Raw genomic sequence first — 23,452 nt, forward strand, 5'->3', positions numbered from 1 at the left:
GTTCAGTGCAGAATTGCGTTTTTAAGATCATGAATTTCTTTGATCTTTGAATTTAAATTAACTCTGAAGTAAAAGGAATACAGTAACATTTACATAGTATTCCTTCGAGTAGCCAAAATGTTTTCCAGTGAACAACAGATATTACAGGGTTGTGTACAGCTGCTCTGGCAGGGAGACAGCAAAAGATTTACTGTGTCACTCTTGTGACATGGCAAAACCTGAGACTGAATGTAGGCTCTTCTGTTCCTGGCTCCATTACTGACTTGCTGGATGAGCTTGACTGGGCTGCTTATCCTCTGCATATCACCACTCTTCCTCCATCTGTACACTGGAAGTAATGGTAGTGGCCTTCTCTGGTGCCGATTTGTACATGAACACTAGGCATTGTTAGTACAATTCTAATGTCATCAGGGCACACAAGAATACTTGTCTGTTGAAAAGTAGATTGATATTAGATTTGAATTATTAAATTCAAATTTCCATGATTTCAAGGTGATTATGATTTTCTACCCTAAAGAACTACTAAAAGGGAAAATTCCTTGGTATACTGTCTGTCGTTATTTTTGAAGGATTTGCTTTAGTTCTCTGTGAAATGGGACATTTGGTTTCTCCGTGCCTGCTCTACAGGAACCTATAGAACCACAGATTCAATAAGGTTGGAAAAGACTTCTAAGATCATTGAGTCCAACCACTGCCAAGTCCACCACTAAACCATGTCCCCAAGTGCCACATCTGCACATTTTTTAAAATACCTCTAGGGATGGCGATTCATCTACTCCCTGGGCAGCCTGTTCCAGTGCTTGGCAGCCCTCTCAGTGAAGAATTTTTTCCTGCCACCCTATCTAAACCTCCCCTGGAATTTGAGGACATTTCCTGTTGTCCTATCACTTGTTACTTGAGAGAAGAGACCAACGTATCCATCTGACTACAACCCCCTTTCAAAGGTTATTTAGCCTGTAGAAAAGGAGGCTCAGGGGTGACCTTCTCACTCTCTACAACTACCTGAAAGGAGATTGTAACCAGGTGGGTGTCAGCCTCTTCTCCCAGGCAGTTAGTGACAGGACAAAAGGACACAACCAAAAGTTGTGCCAGGGGAGGTTCAGGCTGGACATCAGACGGAATTTCTTCACTGAAAGGGTAGTTGAGCATTGGAATGGGCTGCCAAGGGAAGTGGTGGGGTCACCATCCCTGGAAGTGTTCAGGAAATGGCTGGATGTGGTACTTAGTGCTGTGGTTTAGTTGACAATGGGTGTGTTTGGTCAAAGGTTGAACTCAATGATCTTGGAGTTCTTTTCTAACCTTAATGATTCTATGCTTCCGTGATCTTCTGGGATTGCCTTTAGTGGCCCTTCGTTGTCCCAAAAAAAGACTTTTGTGAAAGGTGGGGTTTTTTCCCGCAGATTCGCTTTTTTTTCCTCCCTACCCCTTTGATTCCTGAACTTTCAGAATAATCCCTAGATCAGTCTTTTCTCCTTGATTGGATCTATCACAGCGATCAAGGTCAGTAAATCTCCTTGATACATCCAGGATCCTAATTAGGATTTCGCGTTGAAGAATCATGACAAAACCCTATAATTACAGAGTCGAGACAGTTCAGAGTTTTCTGTCATGTAGTAACTAGCTCTTTCATGTCAAGGTACATTACACTGTATGCCTTGCTAAACCATCTGTTAATTGTTTGTTTGCTTGTTTAAGCTGCATGCTTTGAGGAATGCTGTGCAGTGTGGTAGAGAAGGTGCTGGTGATGGTGTTCCTGTGGCACAACAGAGCATATCTGAATACAAAATGGAGGTCAGGTAGGTATGAATCCATTAAATCATTGCTTTTTAAAACAGACAAAGCCCCTTGTTTTTTCCATCCTCTTCCTCATTACACAAGTATTCTTGACTTGCTTCCCATTCTTAGGTATTTTACCCTGTTTTTGCCAAGGGGCTAATACAAATAAAATGGTAGGATTTTTTTTTACAAGATTACAGTTATTGTTCTTGGACAATAGCTGCCTAGTAAAAATATATTACAGTTTTTGGCTTGGTAGTGATAGTTTCTATTATTTCTGGCAGATGGATAGTGGTGAGCTGTAAGTGTAAGCAGTATGATAAAAAAGAAGTTATTTTGGAGATCCATGTTGAAAAGCCCTTTAACTAGTAGATAATAAAAATCTGAAAGTTTTAAACAAACACAAAGTAGGCAATAATGTATTAATTTAAAGAAAGAGAAGTTTAGACTGATCTAGTGAGTTACATGATAACACAGTAATTAAAAAATTAATAAAATTTACTTTCAGCCTTGAAATTTACATCTGCTTACACTTACACATCCACACACTTCTCTTAGGTTGGGAATTGCTGCTTCAGGTTTTCATTCTTCAAGTACATGGTCTTGTACCTGTACAGGACATGAAGTAGTCTGTAATGTAGTATTTTATACTGAGAGACAAAGACTTCTGTCGGAAGTAGAGTAGCTTTTATTAGTATCTTTTTAACACACCTACCATAGGACTGGGAGCAGGAGGTGTGCAGTTACCATAGAGTACCTCGGACACAGGAGCTCTCACCAGGGAAGGTGGGGGAATGGTAATGAGGAGGTTCACTGTGAGAACAAGGTTCTTGGATTTTGGCACCAACCCTGAGGCTTGTTTGATGCTTAATTCTAATTAGGTAAAATATTTCTTCTGGGTATCTTAAGTGTCTTTCTGGGTCTTGAGTGCTTTAGTTTAGTGTCATGCTATTATGAATCTGGAGAAACTCCACTGAAATCAGTGAGATCCGTTGTGCCTAATTAATGTGAGATGAGCTTGGCTGATATTGTTCTAGGGCTTTTCATATCATAAAGAAAAACTTTAGCTTTTCTTTCTGGCTACAGCTCTATTGTTTGAAACCATTACACATATGAAGCTCAGCTGGGCTCAGGAATTTTTGTTGTCAGGGTATTTGATACTAACTTGGACCACATATGGTGGTAAAAACATCAGATCTGCCTTGTCTCTCTTTTAACTTTGCATTCCCCTGATGGTCAGCATAATACAGTCGTGAGAAATGATAGAGTTGAAGAGACCATGGTAGCATGGAAAACAATCTAATTGTTTCCTCCACCCTCCAATAACATAACAAATGTATACACTTTGCTGTCTGAAGATCAGAGCTGTAGTTTTCCTTTGGTTTGAGGAAGAAATGTTGTCTGAATACAGAAAAGTTTTGCAAATTAGCAATTTAAGTTTTTTGAAGGAGGAAGCCAATGCATGCTGCCAGTTCTGTGATTCAGGTTCTTGTGGGTGATGTATTTTAGCAGAGGTGATTCTGTACTGAAAGGTCCTGCTTCCAAATCCAGTACATTATATAAGTGTAATTACTGACCTGTATTTTCCTCATGTCTTTAAGTTTCATCTTCTAGCTTCATCTGGTAGACAACAAAGAAAAGGTTGTTAAGCTGCGTGGATAGTAATATTCAAAGTGCTAGCTAACAAAGTGCTTTCTGAAAAGTCTGTATTTCTTTGATGATTATTTTGGCTAAATTTGCTTATCCTTTTAAATGAGGTGTGGTGTATTTCTTCTCTCATCTCTAACTCAGCTTCAGTCTTCCACATTCTCTGAATACTACAAGTAGTAATGTGTGGTGATAATGCAAGTAGTAATCTTTTTTTTTAATCACGTGATTTTTACTAGACGTGTTAATCTACGGAGGTAGTACTGGAAACAGCCTGTGCTTGTGCTGCATGTACATTTCCATGGAAAGTGTGTGTTGGTCATTAAAAGTGCTAATAAACAGCTCTTTTACAAAAAGATTAGAGGGTGGAAATGTGAAATAGCAATTCTGAGACAAAAAAAGGCTGTGTTAATGTTAAGTTTGTTTCTGTTAAGAACCTCATAAGGCTCTCAGAGAACTTATATTACTACATTATTTTGTCTCTGCAAGTCCCTTTTACTGGAGCTAGAAGCACATGAAGTTTAAAACATCTTTTGTAATGTGTGCATGTAATAAGCACTACTCCCTAGCAGCAGTGTAGGTTTCCTGGGCTGTTGTTTACATGAATTGACTTTAAAATATTTTTAATTATGTACAGCTGTAATAAGCATTTCCTAAAACTTTGAGATCTCTAGAGAATGAACTTAATTGAAATCAGATTGTTCAAAATACAAGAGACTGGAGTACAGAAGCAAATCAAATCCTGCTATCTTCAAGTCTGGGTTTTATGCTCCTTGGATTTAAACCACTGCAGCCATCAATCAGACTGAAACCCACATCCCTTGGCTTCTGGTATCCCAAGATTTTTATCTGTTTCACTGAGGCAGACAATTCTGATTGATCTGGTGCTGTGTGTATATATTTCTAGAGAAACCAGAAGACTTCGTGATGCTGAACAAGAAAAAGACAGAATGTTGCTTAAGACCATTATCAAAGTTTGGAAACAAATGAAATCCCTCCGTGACTTTCAGAAGTTCACGAACACACCCATGAAACTTTATTTGAGGAAGTATGTTTTGATAACACTTTTTGTACTTCATTTGCTAGCAGTGGAATTGCAATAAGATTAATTAATTTGGGAACTTATAATTCTGATATCAGGGGTGCAAAAGTAAGATTTTGAGTAGTGTCTGGCACTGTTTGAGCCTACTACTGTTCTTTTTGAGTTTGGGGAAGAGGAAAGTTAAAATAACAAGTAATGACTGTAACATAAAGGAATTTCTACATGCTAATGAGTAAAGAAAGAGTAATTATATATTAGTTCTGAATAATAACTATCTGCTATCAACTCTCAGAGTATATATGCTAGTATTTTTAAAGAGAACACACTTTTGATGTAATGAAATTAATTCATGGAGAAGTAGATTTCTGTTATGTATTACAGACTTAATTGTAGCCCTTATGTTATTTTATGCCACATGTTGATAGTTGTTGTTTTGAAGGGAAGAGGTTGATCAGCAATCAGATGAGAAAGCATATGAAGCAGAAATTCAGGCTGAGATAAAGGAATTACTGGAAGAATATATGGAAGAATATGAAAAGAAAATGGAGGAGTATAAAACTGAGCTACAAGACTGGAAGTCCTGGAAGAAGACACAGGTTTGTTTAAATCATTCAGTTTCACAAAGAATAAAATTATTACTAAATGTGTTAAATACGGGGGGGGGAGGAAAAAGTTTCAAGATAGCTGTGCATTATTTTATAATGTGTGTGGATACATTCTGTCTACTTAAATTTGTTAGTTAATTAAATTAATTATTAATTAATAATATACTCATTAATAAATTAATTAAGTTGTTAATTTAAAAATTAGAATGTGCTTTTACCTCTGAAAAGCTTTATTGCTAATAGCCAGTACTGTAGTTAAGGTCTCAGTTGTGCTTCAGGGGCATATTGAGGAATACAGGAGCTATGGTAACAGCCTTTGAAATAGGCTGTGGCAAGTGCCAGCAAAATTAGATGAGCTTTTATAGTTAGGTGGGAATGTACTGGATACCTCAGAGCAATGGTGATTATACTTGTATATAATAACTGTCCAGTTTGAACACCCTAGTTTTTTGGATACAAAAGCAAAATAAAGTTTAAGTGAATAATTCAGTTACAGTTTTCAAGAATCTAAAGCATCTACTGATACTTTTGTGGAGAGTTTTCTCATGTGTAGGCTGCATCTGTGGAAGCCACTTAAACTGTTTGAGGGGGTGCTGATCTGCAGATATTAGAAATTCCTGTTACTAGAACACAAGTGGGCATGTGACTCATCAGTATCATGGCAACTCACTTGTAGGATAAGGTGAATAAATGTAAACCTGCAAATGAAGGCAGGTGATCTTGAGCATTGATCCTAATGGGAACTCTTCATCCACGAGTTATGCCTTCACAAAAACTATGGTGGGTAATTCCAACCACAGCTGCTCTTGGTATCTTTTATTGTGCTATTCACAAACTGTCTTGAGGTTGAGATGATTGTAGATCTTTTCCTTCAGAACGAAATGTAGTACACAGACCTTCCTTTGCTGTCCAGAAGTGGTTTGTTTTATTTTACTCAAAGTACTTTTTTGGTCAGTCAATGCTGTTGATGTCTTCCCAGCACAGATCACATGTGATCACAGATCACTAGTGTCTAAGGAAGACACTAGAGTTAGATGAGACTGGATAACTACTGGTTGAGTAACCTTCCTTCAACCCTAACAGAATGTACATGGTAGCTCAGGCTAAGTGAGAACTCAGCAGCTCAACAGAACATTTAAGAAATATGTTTATTTGTAAGTTGGTAGGGAAGGTTAAGTAAATGTTTTGTTTGAAGCACATATGGTTTTGAAGCATATGGAATGTGCTGTATTCTGTATTCTGAATCTGAAGTAGTCCTGTGTAATATTAAAATTATAGTCATTTTACTGTACATACATAAATGTTTATTACTTGCAAATCAAGAGAACAAGAGAAAAAATTCCACAGATTGAAACAAGTTCAGTAAGAACATTATTATTTTTATATGCAGAAGTCCAAGAAGAAAAAAAAGAAAAAAGACATTAATGAAGATGAAGAATCAGAAGATTATGATTTTGGTGAGGAACGTATAAAACCTATCCCACCCAAAATGGCCAGTAGCCTGGAAATAGAGCAGCAGGTTAGAGAAAAAGCTGACAACTGCAGAAGGAAACCTGGAGAGCCTGTTCTAATTCCTGAGCTGGTCCTCTCAGGAAACGTAACTCCGACAGAGCAGTGCCCTCGGTAAGATAAATGCTGGCCTGGAAATTACCTTGTTTATGATTTTCTGCTACTGTTTATTAATTGCTTGTTTATAGAACTTCAGAAGCATGAACTCACCATTCTGTTTAGCCTAGTGATGAAACTTCTGCTTCTGAAGCAGATATAACTTGTTTTCAAGTCACATGTAACCTTGTATATAGTGGACTTAAAGAATGCATGTCTGCACATTCCCTTTGAACCTTCTGGTCTGTGCAGTAGTCAACAAAGGGAGAATAAAGAAATTGTGCAGTAAATCAGAGATTTCACTGTGGATAAAATAAATAAATAAATGTACTTGTTTTATGTTATTTTTCACATTTACACACACAATTTAACATACACCTACTGGATTTCAGTAGTTTAAAAAATGCTTTGTTTTGTACTTACTTGGCAAATAGCCTCATCAGGGAATACTGCTTGGCTGTTCTACTCCCAGTGACTAAAAACTTCAATATCTTAACTCAATTTGATATAATTTGTTGTGCTTTGGAGGAAGGGAGTAGAAGAGAATTTTTTTTTTTCCAAAATAACTTATTTTATATAGGGGTAGCTTTAATGGAGCCCAAATTTTACTTGTTCATTTTAAAATCATTTTATATTCATTAGAAGATAAAACAACTGTTATATAATATTTTAAAGTCATTCCTGTGTAGTGACCTTTTTGGAAGAATACCATCCTTATTTAGGTTGGTTCAGTTTCCTTGTGAGAAATCAGTTTCCTATTGAGAATAACCAAATAATAAAAATGTTATTAAAAAGTATATAACAGCTTGTTTGACATATTTACAGAGCAGAAGTTTTGCGACGGGAAGATGTGAAGAAACGCTCAGCATTTATAAAAGTCCTTTTCAACTCCAAAGAAGTGTCAAGGACTGTTACCCGACCAATAAGTTCTGATTTTAGAGTTCACTTTGGACAGATTTTCAATTTACAGATAATCAATTGGCCAGAGAGTTTGAAACTACAGGTAGATGATTTATCATAGTAACTTTTTAAAAGATGACATGAAACGTAATTACTCCTCTAATGCTTGTGTTTTGCTCTATGGTAGTGTCGTAAAGATTGAATAAGCTGTGAAAGACCTTTTGTAAATCATCAATCTTATGCTTCTTCCTTGCTCCTCTCGCAACAGACTTTTAACGTTACTGCTACGGTTTTGATGCTTCTGCTTTCTGTATATGTAGAACATGACTGTGGGTTGCTTGGGAGAAATTAAATAATCAGGACATGTGATTAAATATGTTAGTGGGTCAGCCTCTTAGTTTTAGCAAAACTGATTTGTGTTGCAGATAAAATTACTGTAGTGTTCTTCTTGAAACATCATTGTCCACACAGTAAAACCATCATAATGTTTATTGGAAGGGGATAAGAAAAAAACAATCATTGCTAGTAATGTCCATAACTACACTTGACTTGATCAGCAGTGCAGTTAAGTCAAACCCCTACCACCCCCATACCAAGTATGAATTAATAAATTATTCACATGAATACTTTTCAGAGTTAATACAAGATATTTTTAGGGGAAACCAGAATCGCTGCTTCTGTTAGATGACTCCTCCATTTAGGAACTGGTGGTTCAGGGGAGAGCATATACCCCTTGTCTGCTCCATTTATTTAATTTCAGTTTTATATCAATTAAAAAGGAAAAGGACTACCATCATCTTGGATTAAAAACATCTGAATGGAGAAATCACATCACTCTGAGCCTGCAGGAGACCAGGAAAGAGGGAAGCAGCCTGCAGTGCTGCCAGAATGGGCACTGTGTGCCGTACCCTGCCTTTTGTGGAAAAGGAGAATTAGTCAGGCAGAATCCTGAGTTTGTCATACTATTCTCAGGTGCATTAGGAAGGTGAAAAGGATATACTTTTAAGAAGAGTTCAGATCAGGTAGCTGAAATGGCTGCTAATTGGGTATTTTAGGAGGTAGATTAATACAATTACCTTAAATTATTTATTTCATGCTTAAACCATAGTAAAACTTTTTGTCCAAATGCTCTACAATATGTTTTCAACTTCTCATGAATACAGACATTAATTTTTGACTATGTCTGTCACTGCATTTTTTCTAGATCTATGAAACAATGGGTATGAGCAGTACCACCTTGTTGGCTGAGGTGTTCATACCTGTTCCTGAGACTGCAGTTCTGACAGGCAGCGCTCCTCTGGAAGAAATAGAGTTCAGCAGCAACCAGCGTGTGATGTTGGACCATGAAGGAGTTGGGAGTGGTAGGGACTCTTGTCTTCCTCGTTTCAGTGTTTCTCATTTGCTGAAACTGTGTGGCAGTAAGAGTTGGAGAATGTTTCAGAGTAAATTCTTTTAAAAGCATTTACAGCTTCTGTAACTGGATCTTATATAGTAGTCGTGATCCTTATTACTGAAATTTGCAGTGGAATTTTTATCTCTTGCTAATTTTAAGCTCCGTATAGTGAAAATGTGTGTGTTTATTATGTGGTTTGTAGTATTAATGGAGCTTTACTAGCTATAGAAGATGTTTGGATCTTTTTGAGTGTTTAAGTAATCAGGACTCTGATACTGCAGAGCAAGCACGTACTAATCATTTTATCTCCAGTGATTTTTGATGTTTTAAAACACTGACGAACTGTCTGTAGGAGTGTATATGCAGAGTAATTTTTTGTCTTCCTGTTTGTTTGGCTGACAACCTGCATACATCTTATCCCTGGGACTTTAGAAAGATAAACCAAGGGAGAGATAGGAAAAGAAGAATACATAGTAGCATATGGAACTTTCAAGTTTGTGTAAAAGGTTGAACAGCATTGTGAGATGAATGACTTGCTTAAATTTGTGATATATGAAGTACAGATAAAACTAGAGCAGAATAGATAAAAAGCTGAGGAAGAAAGAAATGTGGTAAAAAAATTGGTACAGCAAATGTGTGTGTAAATGTCATTGACTATGATGACCATATCTACACTTGTGTGTCACAAAGCTTTAGGACTTTTATGACTTTTCAGTCATACATAATACTTTTGGTTCTGAATTTCTGTTTTGTGAATAACAGTATGCTGAATCTGAAAACTACCGGAAATATTAAATGGTGTGCATCTGTGAAGGAGAAAAAAGATTTTGGCATAGCTTTCAAGGCTTAGCCTTTCCTTCCAACACAAATGGAATGCCTTTCCGTAGATGTAATGGAATATTTCACTTATTTCTCTTTATTAGAGCAGAGTTCTTCCCCACAGCATGCAGCAAAATCAAGCTGCTTCACATTAACCCATTTATATAAAGATACAGATTATATGACTGCTCATTTCCAAGAAGTATTTTTAAAAATATGTAGACATTGTGTTTCAATGCATAAATATACTACTTTGGATTTTTCTCCCTTGATAGGTGTGCCCTTTTCATTTGAAGCTGATGGCAGCAACAAAATGACTTTAATGACCTCTGGGAAAGTATCCAATAGTGTCTCTTGGGCCGTTGGAGAAAAAGGAATCCCCTTAATTCCTCCGGTATCTCAGCAAAACACAGGCATTCCAAGGTAATATGATAGGAATTTTCAGTGATTCATGGGAATCTGATTATACTAGTGTTAAAAAAAAAATAAACTTGCATAATCAAGAATTTTCATAATCTTTTTCCGTAAGTTCAGATGGTTTACTTTGTCCTGTAACCCCCTGCAGATATTTTAGGGCACACATTTTTGGTAAATAGATTTCAGGTAGAAATTTTACCTTTTAGCGTATTTTTTCTAGACAGCATTAAAGCTAAACTCAAGCTGATTAATTCAGTTTTATGATTTTCTAATGGGAAGTGAATATATTGTCAAGGAACCTTCCTGTAATCATTTTGTTAAGAACAGAGACTCCAGCTCTTTCTTACCTGAAGTGCATTTGGAGAGGCTGTTTGGACACATGCTTTAACTCCCTTTTCTGTCATTAATGATAAAAATTATGCTATGAAAGCAGTAGAAGTTAGTATGGGGGGTTGACTCTGTTGATGAATTTGTCAGTGGAAAATTGTCATCTGTCAGATTGCTCCAAGATACTACTCTTCCATGATTTTTCTCCATGAGAAGCATGTGGAATTGCAGAAATGAGTATATTATTCCATTCAAAACAATATAATTTGCCCTGTGGCTGCAAGTTGGATACTGTGGATTATTTGTCCATTTTGTTGCTTTTATATAATTCCCTAAAGTCAAGGAGATGTTACATAGAGTCTGTTTTTGTAATGTTCTCAGGTACCTTCACTGCCCTATACGTATTAATATTGAGCAAGTACTTCTCCCAGCTGATTAGTTTGTGTCAGATTTTTATTTCTTTAGAGGCTAGGCATTGGCATACAAATCACTCTGTTACTATATTTGACCAAAGCTGCAGCCATTCAAGTACTTTGCTGGTCAGCATGTCAGTAAGCTGCTGACTTCAGTGAGACAAGAATAGCGTGAGATTTAAACAAAAAGATGGATTCCCAAAGGCTAACTCTAAACTCTGGAGACTAATCACTGTAGGTAATGGAAAATTGAAGAATTACAGAAGGAAGCTGGCTGTAAAACGCTCTTTGTTGAATCACCTTCTGGAGATAAGCAGCTCTCAGTGACTTTCCATTGCCTGCTGGGAAAGTCGGAGACAAGATTTTCATGACTAATGTTACTTTTTGCTGCCCATGAGCTTCTCAGCATAACTGTGATTCAGTGTGCATCTGTTCAAGGCTGGTGCCTAAAGGTAACTTTGATGTTACCACTTTACCTGCTGTTCCAGTAACTGCTGGATGTTTGGCTGATTCTAAAAGAAAGACCCGTAAGTTCTTCAAGCTTTCCTGAAAATACTCAAGTCAGTAGAGAACAAAGACTCAAATTAGCACCCCTAACAGGAAAAGGGACAACATTCGCTCCTGTGGTGTTCGCCTGTCCTGGTGTGTTGGATTTATGTGGAAAAGTTTGCGTAGCAGTGGGGCTTCAGAGGTGGCTTCTGTGAGAAGGTGCCAGAAGCCTGGTGAGCATATCAGTGTACATATGGTCTCCAGACTACTTACCATACTTCCTTGCCTCCTGTGAATTCAAGAAACTGAGCAGGAGCATCCAAAAGACAGGGAGTGGAGCTGGGACTCATAGTTACAGGGAAGACCAAAAGCAGGGCTGCACCACAAGAGTTGCAAGGGTTTCCCAAGCACAGGCAGTGTCCTTGCCAGCCAGCATGCAGTCTGCACATGACAGGCAGAGCAGAGTGCTGGCAGCACTCCCAGGTAGGGCAAGGGGATGAATCAGGCCACAGGGTCTGTCCAGAAACAGCAGGGAGGGCAGAGACAAGGGCTACAGTGCAGGTCTGGGAGCACCGTCCAGGAGACAAGTCAAAGACAGGAGATAAGATACAGTGCAAGCAAGGACTGTACATCCCAGTTCTTTGTCAAAGCTTTTATGTTAACTTTCATGCTGTGAGGCAATTTACCTTCCTACTTGCTAGTAAGCAGCAACATGGAATAGCAAAGGTATATCATAAATGTATCAGTAAGCACCTTACTACATTATATAAAAATTCTGTTGCACCAGTTCCCTATATTTCCCCTTTACTTGGCTTTGCCATTGATCATTCCCTCAGTTGCGTAGCTACAGCTAAGAATTGTGTACTGGAATTTCCTGTTCAGGTTGTGGGGAGCTTTTTGGTTTTTTCTAAGATTGTTTTAAATACTCATTTTATATTGCTAAGTCATATGTATTTTAGATGTAAGTTCTGCAAATTCTGTCTTTCTAGTGCTTTGAAAAATATTGATGCTATTGCATCCATTGGTACCTCGGGCTTAACTGATACAAAGAAACTGGCTAAGTGGGCAGCAGAAGCAAAACTTGATCCAAATGACCCAAACAACGCAGCTCTGATGCAGCTGATCATGGTAAGTGGTGTTTTCAGAGCTGTAGGGCTAATGCAGCTGTGGAACTCTTAGTCACCAGTACCTTCCCAGGCAATCTGCATGCATGCCAGGGTGGTAGCAGCGTTTGAATTTGTGATGGGCATACTTGTGTGAGTGTTAAGGAGCAAAATGTCTACTAAAAATATGATTTATAAGTCCATTTATTAGTGGGTTGTTTATGTATTAATGAGTATGATTCATTAGTCCATTCAGGAATGGCAAAAAATATGTATAAGGAAATGCACACACTAATTTATAAATTAAAAATAAAATGCAGATTTTGAGTTCATTGTTTTCTTAAAGCACAGGGGAATCCCCAGCCTACTTGTGTGGTACTAAATAGGAAGTTGCTCATTAGTAACAGTTGCACTGAGATCTAGTGCGTTGTAGAAGCTTCAACTTTTCCAAACAGCAAGCTGTTCACTTGGCTGAAGATGTGTAAATGGATTGTCTTTACAGTTCAGCTCCCAGATCATTCTGCCATGTCATAGTTTTCATACTCTAATCTTTTTTTTATGATAAAAGGAAATATAAGTTGATTGTATTCTATGATGTCTAATCTCATATACTTTGCTCAACAAAACCCTACTCTAAAACAGTTGGTGTTTCAGTCTGTGTGATCCATCTCAACTGCTTTTGCTTATAATGAGCATCCTCACAATCTGCAGGTAAGACTTACAAAAGTTATTTTGTAGAACTTTTGTCACTTCATATGAAAAATTTATAATTTCTTTACTAATTTAGGTTGCTACAAGCGGAGAGGCACAGGTTCCTGATTTCTTCAGATTGGAACAGTTGCAGCAAGAATTTAATTTTGTTTCTGATGAGGAGTTTAATAGATCAAAGAGGTTCCGACTCTTGCAGCTCAGAAGTGGGGAGGTGGCAGAGTTCCGAAACTATAAGCAAGTCCCTTTACATGAACGAGAAATCAGTGAGAAAATCTTCCAGGTAGTATGTTATCTGAAATATTTCTTTTCTAGCTTTAATGTTAATCATATTGCAGTAATAAAAATCACATTAAGTCAAACGGTCCTTTTAAAAAATATAGAGCTATGCTGACATGAAAAAAAATGACAGTTTTATTCCTTTATACCTTTTCTAGTGGTATTTTAATCTAATTAAGATAGCTTCCTTCCAAGGCAGTATTTCACTTTGTGAAAAGGAAAATAAAACAGAAAAACTGCTGTAGACACAAATGTTCTAAGGTAGTTTTTGTTAAAGCTAAGAAACTTTTTTTTCAAAGGGATTTCAGATTTAAAAAGGTAATGCAGAGATAATTCAGGCTTAGGCTTATTAGCTTTTAAGCCCTTTTAGTGGAGACTATTGGAAGCAATGGCTAGCAAGAATGAAAACCTTTTTATGTTTTACCATAGTCTGTTACAGATATTTCTGTTTTAGTGCATTGCTCCAGTTAGCTTACCCCATCCTTGCCTGTCTGTTAATTACCTTAGTGAAATGCAATGTGTGCATTTTTTATTTGGGTCATACTTCAATTATTTTTATCTGAACTCCATTATTAGTGTTAAGTCATGCATTCTTTTGTTCTTTAGCAGTTTATGTAGCTAAGGAGCATTTGACTGTGCTCATTGCTTTAGCAGGATCAGAATCATCTCAGATTCTGGCACTGCTGTTTCATCCCTACTTCTTACATAAATTTATATGAAAAATTTCTTTCTTCCTTTTCTATTGGATTATATATTTTTTTAAAAGATATCTAGTATTCAATCATGTCTTGCTCTTTACAATATGTATTTTTACTTTTAAAATTTAGATTACTTTTGTATCTTTTATTTAAAGATGTGCTACATCTTTGCTGTACGTTTCTGATCCAGTTGATTTTATGGACTAATTTTGTTCTTTCATTTAATCATTCAAAATTCAAAACGCACAGTTTAAGAATTCTTTTTGTGTTTTTTTCTTTCATTAAGGATTTATTGGATAAAATCATGATTGCCCATTCTAGGTTCATTTTATATGATGTGATCTTCAAAACTAATTTTAAAGTGGTATTGTTCCTAGGTGGTTTACTAGCTATTTGGCAAAGAACAATGAAAATTCATAGGATCATGGAAATACTATTTGGAAAATATTATCTGGAGGTCATCTGGTCCTGCTTTCCACTGAAATGGTGGGACTGTTGCCAGCACTAGATGAGGTCAGCTGTGTATTTGTCTAGCCAAGCCTTGGAAACCTCTAAGAGGGAGATTCCACAGCCTTTCTGGATAACCTGTTCCAGTCCTTCACTATTCTTCCAGTGATTGTTCAAAAAAAAGAAAACAACAAAAAGAAAAACAAAAACAAACAAAAAACCACCCCTCCCCACCAACAAAACCACAAAAACAAAACAAAACCAAACAAACAAAAACTACCCCAAAAAAAAGTCACGTCCAACCTGAACCTTGCAAGTTGTATTTAATGGCTGTTATACTGTCTGGAACTGGAGAGGTGACTTTGGCACCCTCTGCTTTGTAACTGCCCCTCAACTTGTTTGCACATACTGCATTGCTCATTAATTAATTAATAAATTTTAAAAAATGAATTAAATAATAATTAATTAAATAATAATTAATTATTTAGTCATTAATTTCTTCCTCACCAGACTGGTGAATTTGAACATTTTGTCCAGTGCAAGAAAGATACTGAAATACTGGAGCAAGTGCAGTACTTACTAGAGTACTGCAAGAGCTACCAGAATATATACAGGGCTGAAGCACATGAGCTACAAGGAAAGGCAGAAAGCACTAAGGTTATTTTGGCCTAAGCAGGCAAGGCTGAGTTAGATATAATGGAAATGTTTTTCACAAAGAATGTATTCAATTACATTGTCCAGTAAGTTTGTAGACTTGCCATCTCTAGGGATACTGAAAATTCACCTGGCCAAAGCCCTGAGCATCTTGACTGGAGTTGTTCTGGCTCTGAGTGAGAGTTTGGATGGGACCACCAGAAGCTTCTCCCAACCTACATTATTCTAAGATTCTGACCTCTTCTTGTAGGTCATGTTCTCTAGGCCTCTGACTGTTTTGGCAGTCCTTTAGTGCACCCCATCTAGTTTCTCCACATGCCTCTTGAATTGGCAGCTGCAAACTGGATGCATGGGGACACTGTGGCATGCTCCCACAACTGTCAAGCTGAAGGAGCTGGTAATTTCCCTTTGTAGGCCGTGCTGCTCCTTATGTATCCTGTGGTTTGCCTTTTGCCAAAAGAACATGTCATTGTTGTCATTAAACCATAACCGCCACTTTTTTTTTCGGTGTGTCTGTTATTCTTCTGGTTGCTTTCCAGTTTGTGCTAGCACATGAAGTTGCTCCACCCTCAATTACAGTACTTTGCCTTTTTTTTTATTAGTGCTTCAGTTTTCATAGTCTTCAATTATCAAGAACCCTCTGAACTGTGGTTCAGTCAGTTGTTGTATTAACCACTCTTCCTAATCAAATATCGTTGGTTAAATTTCTGACAGTGTATGATGTCTTCTTATCCAGGTCACTGATGAAGAAACTAAATAATGCTGACCCTATAATTGATCCCAGGGGCACTTTGCTATTTAAAGGACACTAACTAGACACTGAGCTGTTCATCCTTAATGTTAGAGCTCAGGCCTGAAGATTAATTTTACTGAGTACTTGTACGTGATTAACTAGCTGTGGTTCTAAAGCCAGTGTGATTTGCAGACTGCCATTAAGTTGCAGATCCTGGAAGACCCTCCTAATTTTTGCTTGGAAGCAGAGTGTCAGCTCTAGCCTTTTCTTAATTTGTGAAACACATTCCTAAACTTGTCAATAAAAGGTGTATCTATCAGTACAGCTTTCACTGTAGTCCACCAGGATAGTAACCACAACCCTGAGAAATATCCCATCAACATACTTCTCTCCAGGAATCAAGTAAATCTTTTTCTCATGGTGGTACCCAATATTCATCTCAGCCCCTCAGTGAGGCTACAGAGTCTTTCATCAAATCTCAGGCAAAGCAAAATCTTCACTCTTTGGCTTCTTCTTAAAGAGCTTTTGCTTTCTCACAATGTACAAAGAAGATTTTTCTTATGCCGTTAAATCTCTTCGATATTTTTTTTCCCAACAAACTCTTCCACAAGTAGAATTTCTTTGAGTTTTACACACTATGAAAAGTAGTTACCAGCTACTTGGAAAAGTAGTTACTTGTATTAAAATACAGTTCAGATTTGAGGTCATCTTCCATGAATGCTGCATCATTTCTGTTTATAAAGGATTCTTCCTATTGCAGCTGCAGTAAGAGAAGCCACTTCCAGTTCAAATGGAATTTCAGTTTATAGCAGCAGGTCGAAGTTCAGCTTTAAAAGAAGGCAGGGAAATCTTCAGGTAATCCTTCGTGGTAATTTAAACCACATGAATGTTGTAACTTAATGGAATTCCTGTCTCTATTCATGGAGGTTTAGCAGTGCTATTGCTGTATACATTAGCATTAAAAATAGCTTTATAAACATCTGACATCTGTTGTGGTTTACTGTGATTCCTACATTAATATTAATTATATATTTACCTTTTTTCTTGTGTGTATTAAAGCACTGAATATATATCAAATCACAAACTCTAGTAAATATCTTTAGGATTATGAGAAGAGACTGCAAGAGAGGGATGTGATTGACAGCAAAAATTACCTGGATGCTCACAGAGCAGTTGTTGCCAACTATCTACAGAAGGTAAGGTGCTAAACATATGGATCCACCATATTTCTGTTAAGGCCACGTGTTGCTCCTATACTTGGACACTTTATTTCCATGAATACTAAACACTTGATTCATCTCTAAACGTGACCTACAGACATCTCTAAAATTCAAAGTTGGGTCTGAAACTGGTCTAATCAAACAAGTGAAGGTCTGTGAAATTTCATGTTATTGAAAAAGATGTAATATAGAAAATGACGCCATTCTGGATTTTCCTAGCACTTCTGCAAAATTCTTCGTTTCAGTGTCCCAGAGATTTATACTGTTGTATCCCAGAAATTCGGTGATTTCCCTGTGCCCTGTTTTCCTTGTTGTGAACTGTGATGCTAAGAACTTAATTATCTCCATGAAAGTGGCCCTAACCACTGTTCAGAGTCACTTAATGCAATACACAGTGTCTTGTCCTGCAGCCTGAGGCAGAGGGCATATCTTCCATCACATTACCTTCATTGTGGTACCCTTATCCTTTTTAATTTATTTTTCTAGTCTGTTCATTATATTAGTTTGACAATCTCTTTAATCCTTAGAGGGAAAAAGTAGGAAAACAGTGGTCATCTAATCAAGAAAAGTTTGCAATTTCAGACTATTTTGCGAAAATAGCAAGTGCAAAATGTAGCTACCAGTTTCTTACCAGTAGTGGAAATACCAAAAAGTGCATCAAATCCTAGCGAGCCAGCAACACATGAAATGTGATGATAAGGCTGATTTAAAGTAGGACAAAACAAATTGTCTGCTAGAAAGAGTGGTTCATGAAAGAACTAGACAATGAAGTGTTTGAATCTCCCAGGCAAGTGCCAAAGTCCAGATTCAGTATGATAGTATAAAGAAATTATTTTTGACAAAGCTGTCATGTCTGTATCAGCCCCGTATGCTTTGCATGATATCGAACATATGGTTGTTGCAGTGCACTGAATAGCAGTGTGGTAGTACAGAGTAACATGTATTATGGTGCCTTTATTTGTCACTCTGTTAGATTAAATACAAGTAGCCTTTTTTTAAAAATAGTATTTGGGTATTTTGCACTTTTATAAATTGTCAGATGTGCTTGAAAATTAGATTGCTCACTTCAGAACTGAAATTCACTTCACTCTAAAATGTGATCTTTATATGTCTATCACTTCTGATTTTGTAATAGCACAGAATATAAGGGCATTCCTAGCATTAGTGGTAGGAAAAAATGACTAAGGCAATACTCTGTCAGTCTACTTTCAAATAGCTGTTGGGAGAAGAGGGAAGACTTTGATCTCTGTGCTTCACTCTATGGCCTCAGTACAGAAATGAAAGGAGCTAAGGATTTTGAACATTTGCTCAAAATCACAGTATTTGTAATACAGGCTTCATCAGTTGTTCTGCAGTCCAAAGTACTCCTTTTACTCCCCTTCACTGGTGCCATATAGATTTCTCTACAGCCTTTTCTGCAGCTTCATTTAGATGTGGAAAAGAGATGTCTGGTAAGATGTCTGGTAGTGTAACTTATCACTATGATTGTATCTGATGATGGGTTGTAAGCAGAAATTTTTTTGGACTGTGACCCTCTTAATAGTGGGAAAAAAATAAAATGTATTTGGATGGGGTTTTTTGTGTTTAATAGACAGAATGCAAATATTTGCAGTGGTTTTGGGTTAGAAATGTCCTTTTTTCTCTTCTCCCTCCCTATTCACAGGTTCGAGAATCAGTAATAAACCGTTTCCTCATAGCAAAACACCATTTCCTTCTCTCTGACCTTGTTAATGAAGAGGACATTCTGAGCCTGGGGTAAGGGAGCTATCTATTTGTTCCAAATAAAAAAATTATTGTAAAACCACGTGATTTTTTAAATTTTTTTTTCAACGTGTGTTTATGCGACTGACGTGATTTTGTGTTTAGTATAAAATGTAAACTTGCAATCACTACGTACAGCTCTGCCTGTACAGACACTGTACTGATGACCAAAGTGCATAAAAACTTTTGTAAAACGAAGTCTGGTTTTGACAGAAGTAAAGTGACAACATGTAAGTAAGATATACAAGGATATAACGCATCGAGCTGTGACCTGATAAACTGAGCATAGCCTGGCTGGTGCCAGATGGAATATTTCAAGTTATCAGACAAGTGTCAGAGGTAGTAACACTACTACTGGTTCTGTAGGTGATGGTTACTTAGAGTCAGTGCCTATGCCCTGCAAGTAACATGCAATAGTTTTTTAACAGTAATTTTCTTTATTTTACTTCTCATGTATTTCTCTTTGCTGGTGCTGAATGTCATTTATGTTCATAAAAGATATTGAACTTGGAAATTACTGCTTGTTTTCTTTTGAGGTTATTGTTTCTTTTATTACCTAATCACTTTCATTGAACTTTTGTTCCAAATCCTATACCTGTTTATTTTTACATTTATCAGTCATCACAGCATAGCTGACTCTTAATTGGTGTTGCTCACTTAAAATCTGTGTAAGGAAACAAGTTGTGGGAGTTATTTTTTCTTTCATGTGGAAGTTGTGTCTGTTCACTGTAAACACAACACTCTTATAATATTCAGTGGTTTTCATCCAGCTGTATAAATCTAAACAGTCCCATCTGCTGGAGACACAGAGACTTGCTCTCTTATAAAAGAGTTCATCTTTATTTTTAGTTCATGTTTTCGCATCACAGAATAGAAAATCCAAACCAGACTATTATGAGCTTTAGGAGTTGTTTAAAATCAAATGCTTCACTGATATTTTCTTACCATTAATATTAATTCATATCAGGTTCTATTTGCTTAGATACCTGGCTAGTGAGTAAATAAAATACACCACGATTTGTTTAAAGCATTCACTTAGTGAAATATTTGAGTAACTCACAGTTTTGTGTTATTTTAACAGTAATTACTCCGATTTTTTTAAATTACGTATAAAAGAAATACTGTAAAAAACAAACCCACCTGGATGCATTCCTGTGTAACCTTGCTCTAGGGTACCCTGTCTTGGCAGGGGATTTGGACTATATCATCTCCAGAGATCCTTTCCAACCCTAACAATTCTGTGATTCTGTGAAATAATGCCACTGGCTATCAGTTTTTAAAGTAGATTTTGGATAGTCTGCAGTTGATGTCGTGATATGTAAAAATATACATCTGCATTTTATTTTCATTTTCTTTTTCTTTGGTTCTGCTTTGCCTTGGCCTATAAGTTCTGAGGGTCCAGGGTATGTTGTGGTATATTCATTCTGCTTCCTTTTTGTGGCCTATTGTTCACTGTATGTAGCTGTGTAGTTAGATTTTTGCCTCTTCCATACAGTGGTTATTGTCATCTGCTATATCCCTTGTTTATAGCACTGTAGTTTAGATCTGTCTTGAAGCTGTGTAATTGTCTTGTTTGTATCTTACTCAGTTTTGCAGGGGAAAAAAACTGAACCAAACTTTTTTGCACATTGAAGTTGTAATTTCTGAAATATAAGACAGAACTGGATTGTGCAGTACTAAATAATTGCAACATTTTGATGTTTCAGAGAGTTTTGTTTGGCACAAGCAAGAGCATATATTTCCTTTCTCTGTTAGTGCATAATTTTCATGTGTGTCATGGAGACATTAGAACGCTGGATTTTGTGCAAAACTGAGTGAATATCTGTTTTATGATTATTAGCATTTTGGGACTCGGCCTCTTCAAACTGGCAGAGCCAAAACGTCCATTAAGGCCAAGAAGAAAAGAAAGGAAGAAGGTCACAGCACAGAATTTGTCAGATGGAGACATAAAACTGTTAGTGAACATCATTAGAGCTTATGATATTCCAGTGAGAAAAACAGTGATGAGGTATGTTTAAATGCCTGTTTCCAGTACAGATTCATTTCTAGTTTCCACTGGTTTGAGGACAGCTGAAGAAACTGATTTTGCAATTCAGCCATGTGTGTTGTTTTGAATCTCATGATAAAAACATACATTTGTCTTTTTACTAATAATGATAAAGAACTGATATTTTGTAAGTTGGTAGAATAATGTGATCATTTTTCAGCAGTTGCTAAATTCAAGACATGTTTTACCAGAAACTGTGTTCATCTGCTTGATGAAAAAGCTGTCTGAAAGATAAGTTGCAGCTTTGACAACGTTGTAACTCTGGTAATGTCAGATGAATTATACCTTAAGCAAACCTCTTCATTATACTCAGGGCTATTTTTAATTCATAATGTCTTAATTAAATACCAAAAACAAGTATTAAAAAAACTCAGTTCTTCACTGTGGGATTCTGTATTTGCCTCCTGAGTGCAGCATGTTGGTCTTCTCTTTGATGAACTGTTTGTTTAAGTTAATAGACTGAGCCTAATGTGGTTCTGACTAATTTTAAAGGTGACCTTTACTTTCAGGCACATTAAGGCAATGCCTGCACTGCGTGATGCTGTGTCTTGTAGAGATACTGGAGCTCTGAACAGTCTGGTTCAGTTCCAGAGGCAATGTGTTAGTGCAGTGTTCTTTCTCTCTCTCCCCCAAAATGAATACACCTTGCATTTAACTCTGAGGTATTTTCAAGGTGGCCAGTTACAGAATTTAGTGTCCTCTGTTGTTTTATCTCTTACTATAACAGAGGTTCTGTTGTATTTCTGTAAATAAGTTGATACTGAGAAAAGAAATTCATATTAGAAACATGTGGACAGGAAAAAGAAGATGAAAATTTCAATTCATTACTAGTTTTACAAAAATAATCAAAACCCCTCCCAATCTTCTTGCATTATATAATCTCTTATTTTGAGCTGCTTATCACATGAATAGTTATTCTTTTATAATCTCTTAATGTGGTGCTTTTACAAAAAAAAGATTATGTGGAAACACTACAAAAGTAAACATTTTAATATTCATTTTCTTTTACTTACTCATGGGTTACCAAATCTGTAATATTCATATGGATTCAATTTTGCCATAAAGGCCTTACCTAAAGACCATTAAGTCTACACTGTTTATGAATTCTGTGGGGATTCAACTACTTGAGCTTAAAAACTTGTAGTTCAAGGAGATTGCATAAGAGAGGCAGAAAAAAAGTCTGGGCTTGGTAAGTTCTTCAGAAAAGAGTGCCTTCAGGCAGAAAGCCCTCTCTTGCTTGCTAGAACTATATTCTCAGTACCCCTTTCTGGCATTCTTTTTGTGTTATTTGATCAAATTAATATCTTCTCAAGGTAAAATATTGGGAGTATTTCCAGAATTCTGTATGACTAATACAGAATGTGAGCGATTCATATTTTGTAATGAATTCTGTCTTTCCTGCTTGCTGTTGTCTGTTTCCTCCCGTAGCAAACTTCAACCATCGAAATCTTCAAGGTCCTTTAATGAGATGTTTGCAGCCTCTCCATCAGCTCAGAGCCCAGCTAATAGCCCAGAATGGGCTTTCAACCAGGTATATTGCAAAACTAACATTTTCTGCGAGGTTGTGAGCGTTCCTCTGTTCCACAGACAGTAACATTCACCATCAGGAAGATATCTTATTGGTGAGGTTGGCTTGCCCACTCCTTGATCTCCAAAAAGCGATCACAAAAGGTTCAGAGAAAGGTGATGAGGATGTCAGAAATGCAGAATGGTGACTGTTCAGTGAAAAATGATGGGGTTTTCAGCCAGAACACCAAGTAGAGGAGGAGGAATATAGTAGAAAGGCACAAAATCATGTGTCACATAGAGACTGGATAGAGACTGATTATTTCCTGGCTCTGTAAGTACAAACATGAGGGATTGTCAAATTAAGCTGGTAGGAGTTAGGTTCAAAACAAACAGAAGGTTGTGATTCTTCATGCAGCAGTTGGTTGGTGCCCAGAGAAGTTGCTTATGTGTACTGTGAACAAGAGGTTTGTGTTGAAGTGGGTATTGGACAAGTATTTGGAAGAGTGATCCATTGCGAGCTGCTAAATAGAAAAAATCAATACAGACTTATGGAAGTCTTTCATCTGAAAATGTTTGAAGCCTGGTAGAGTAATGGGAAAAAGTATCATATATGCCTGCTCAGTTCTTACTCTTCTGTTTGTGTTGACTGCTGACCATTTTTATAGCCTGCATTTTGGGACTGGTACACTCTTAGTCTAAATCAGCACATCCATTCTCATGGCTGACACTGAAATTACATTTGCTTGCTATTTAGAACTAAATTCAGCATTCTTCTGAATGAACATGGAAGACCTTCAAGTTTTTTTCCTGTTTTTCTTATGGTTTTCCTTCTAATGCAGATAAGGTTCTGCCATATGCAG

The 23,452-nt window shown here is 36.9% G+C and overlaps 1 protein-coding gene across 3 annotated transcripts in view; it reads left to right on the plus strand.

Annotated features, from left to right (window-relative positions):
* CC2D2A (coiled-coil and C2 domain containing 2A) overlaps positions 1-23,452 on the plus strand; it is a 57,549-nt gene that overhangs the window by 19,271 nt on the left and 14,826 nt on the right. For all 3 annotated transcript variants that reach the window (XM_050338400.1, XM_050338401.1, XM_050338399.1), the window contains exons 10-22: positions 1,696-1,796; positions 4,331-4,471; positions 4,905-5,061; positions 6,461-6,693; positions 7,501-7,678; positions 8,780-8,936; positions 10,063-10,210; positions 12,423-12,561; positions 13,324-13,527; positions 17,159-17,251; positions 18,939-19,030; positions 20,877-21,044; positions 22,512-22,614. In XM_050338400.1, the coding sequence (XP_050194357.1) occupies positions 1,696-1,796; positions 4,331-4,471; positions 4,905-5,061; positions 6,461-6,693; positions 7,501-7,678; positions 8,780-8,936; positions 10,063-10,210; positions 12,423-12,561; positions 13,324-13,527; positions 17,159-17,251; positions 18,939-19,030; positions 20,877-21,044; positions 22,512-22,614 (1,914 nt within the window). The remainder of the gene's footprint in view (positions 1-1,695; positions 1,797-4,330; positions 4,472-4,904; positions 5,062-6,460; positions 6,694-7,500; positions 7,679-8,779; positions 8,937-10,062; positions 10,211-12,422; positions 12,562-13,323; positions 13,528-17,158; positions 17,252-18,938; positions 19,031-20,876; positions 21,045-22,511; positions 22,615-23,452) is intronic.

This window comes from Myiozetetes cayanensis, unplaced genomic scaffold (assembly GCF_022539395.1).
Source record: "Myiozetetes cayanensis isolate MyiCay16 unplaced genomic scaffold, myiCay2020 scf7, whole genome shotgun sequence".
NCBI classification, from domain to species: domain Eukaryota; kingdom Metazoa; phylum Chordata; class Aves; order Passeriformes; family Tyrannidae; genus Myiozetetes; species Myiozetetes cayanensis.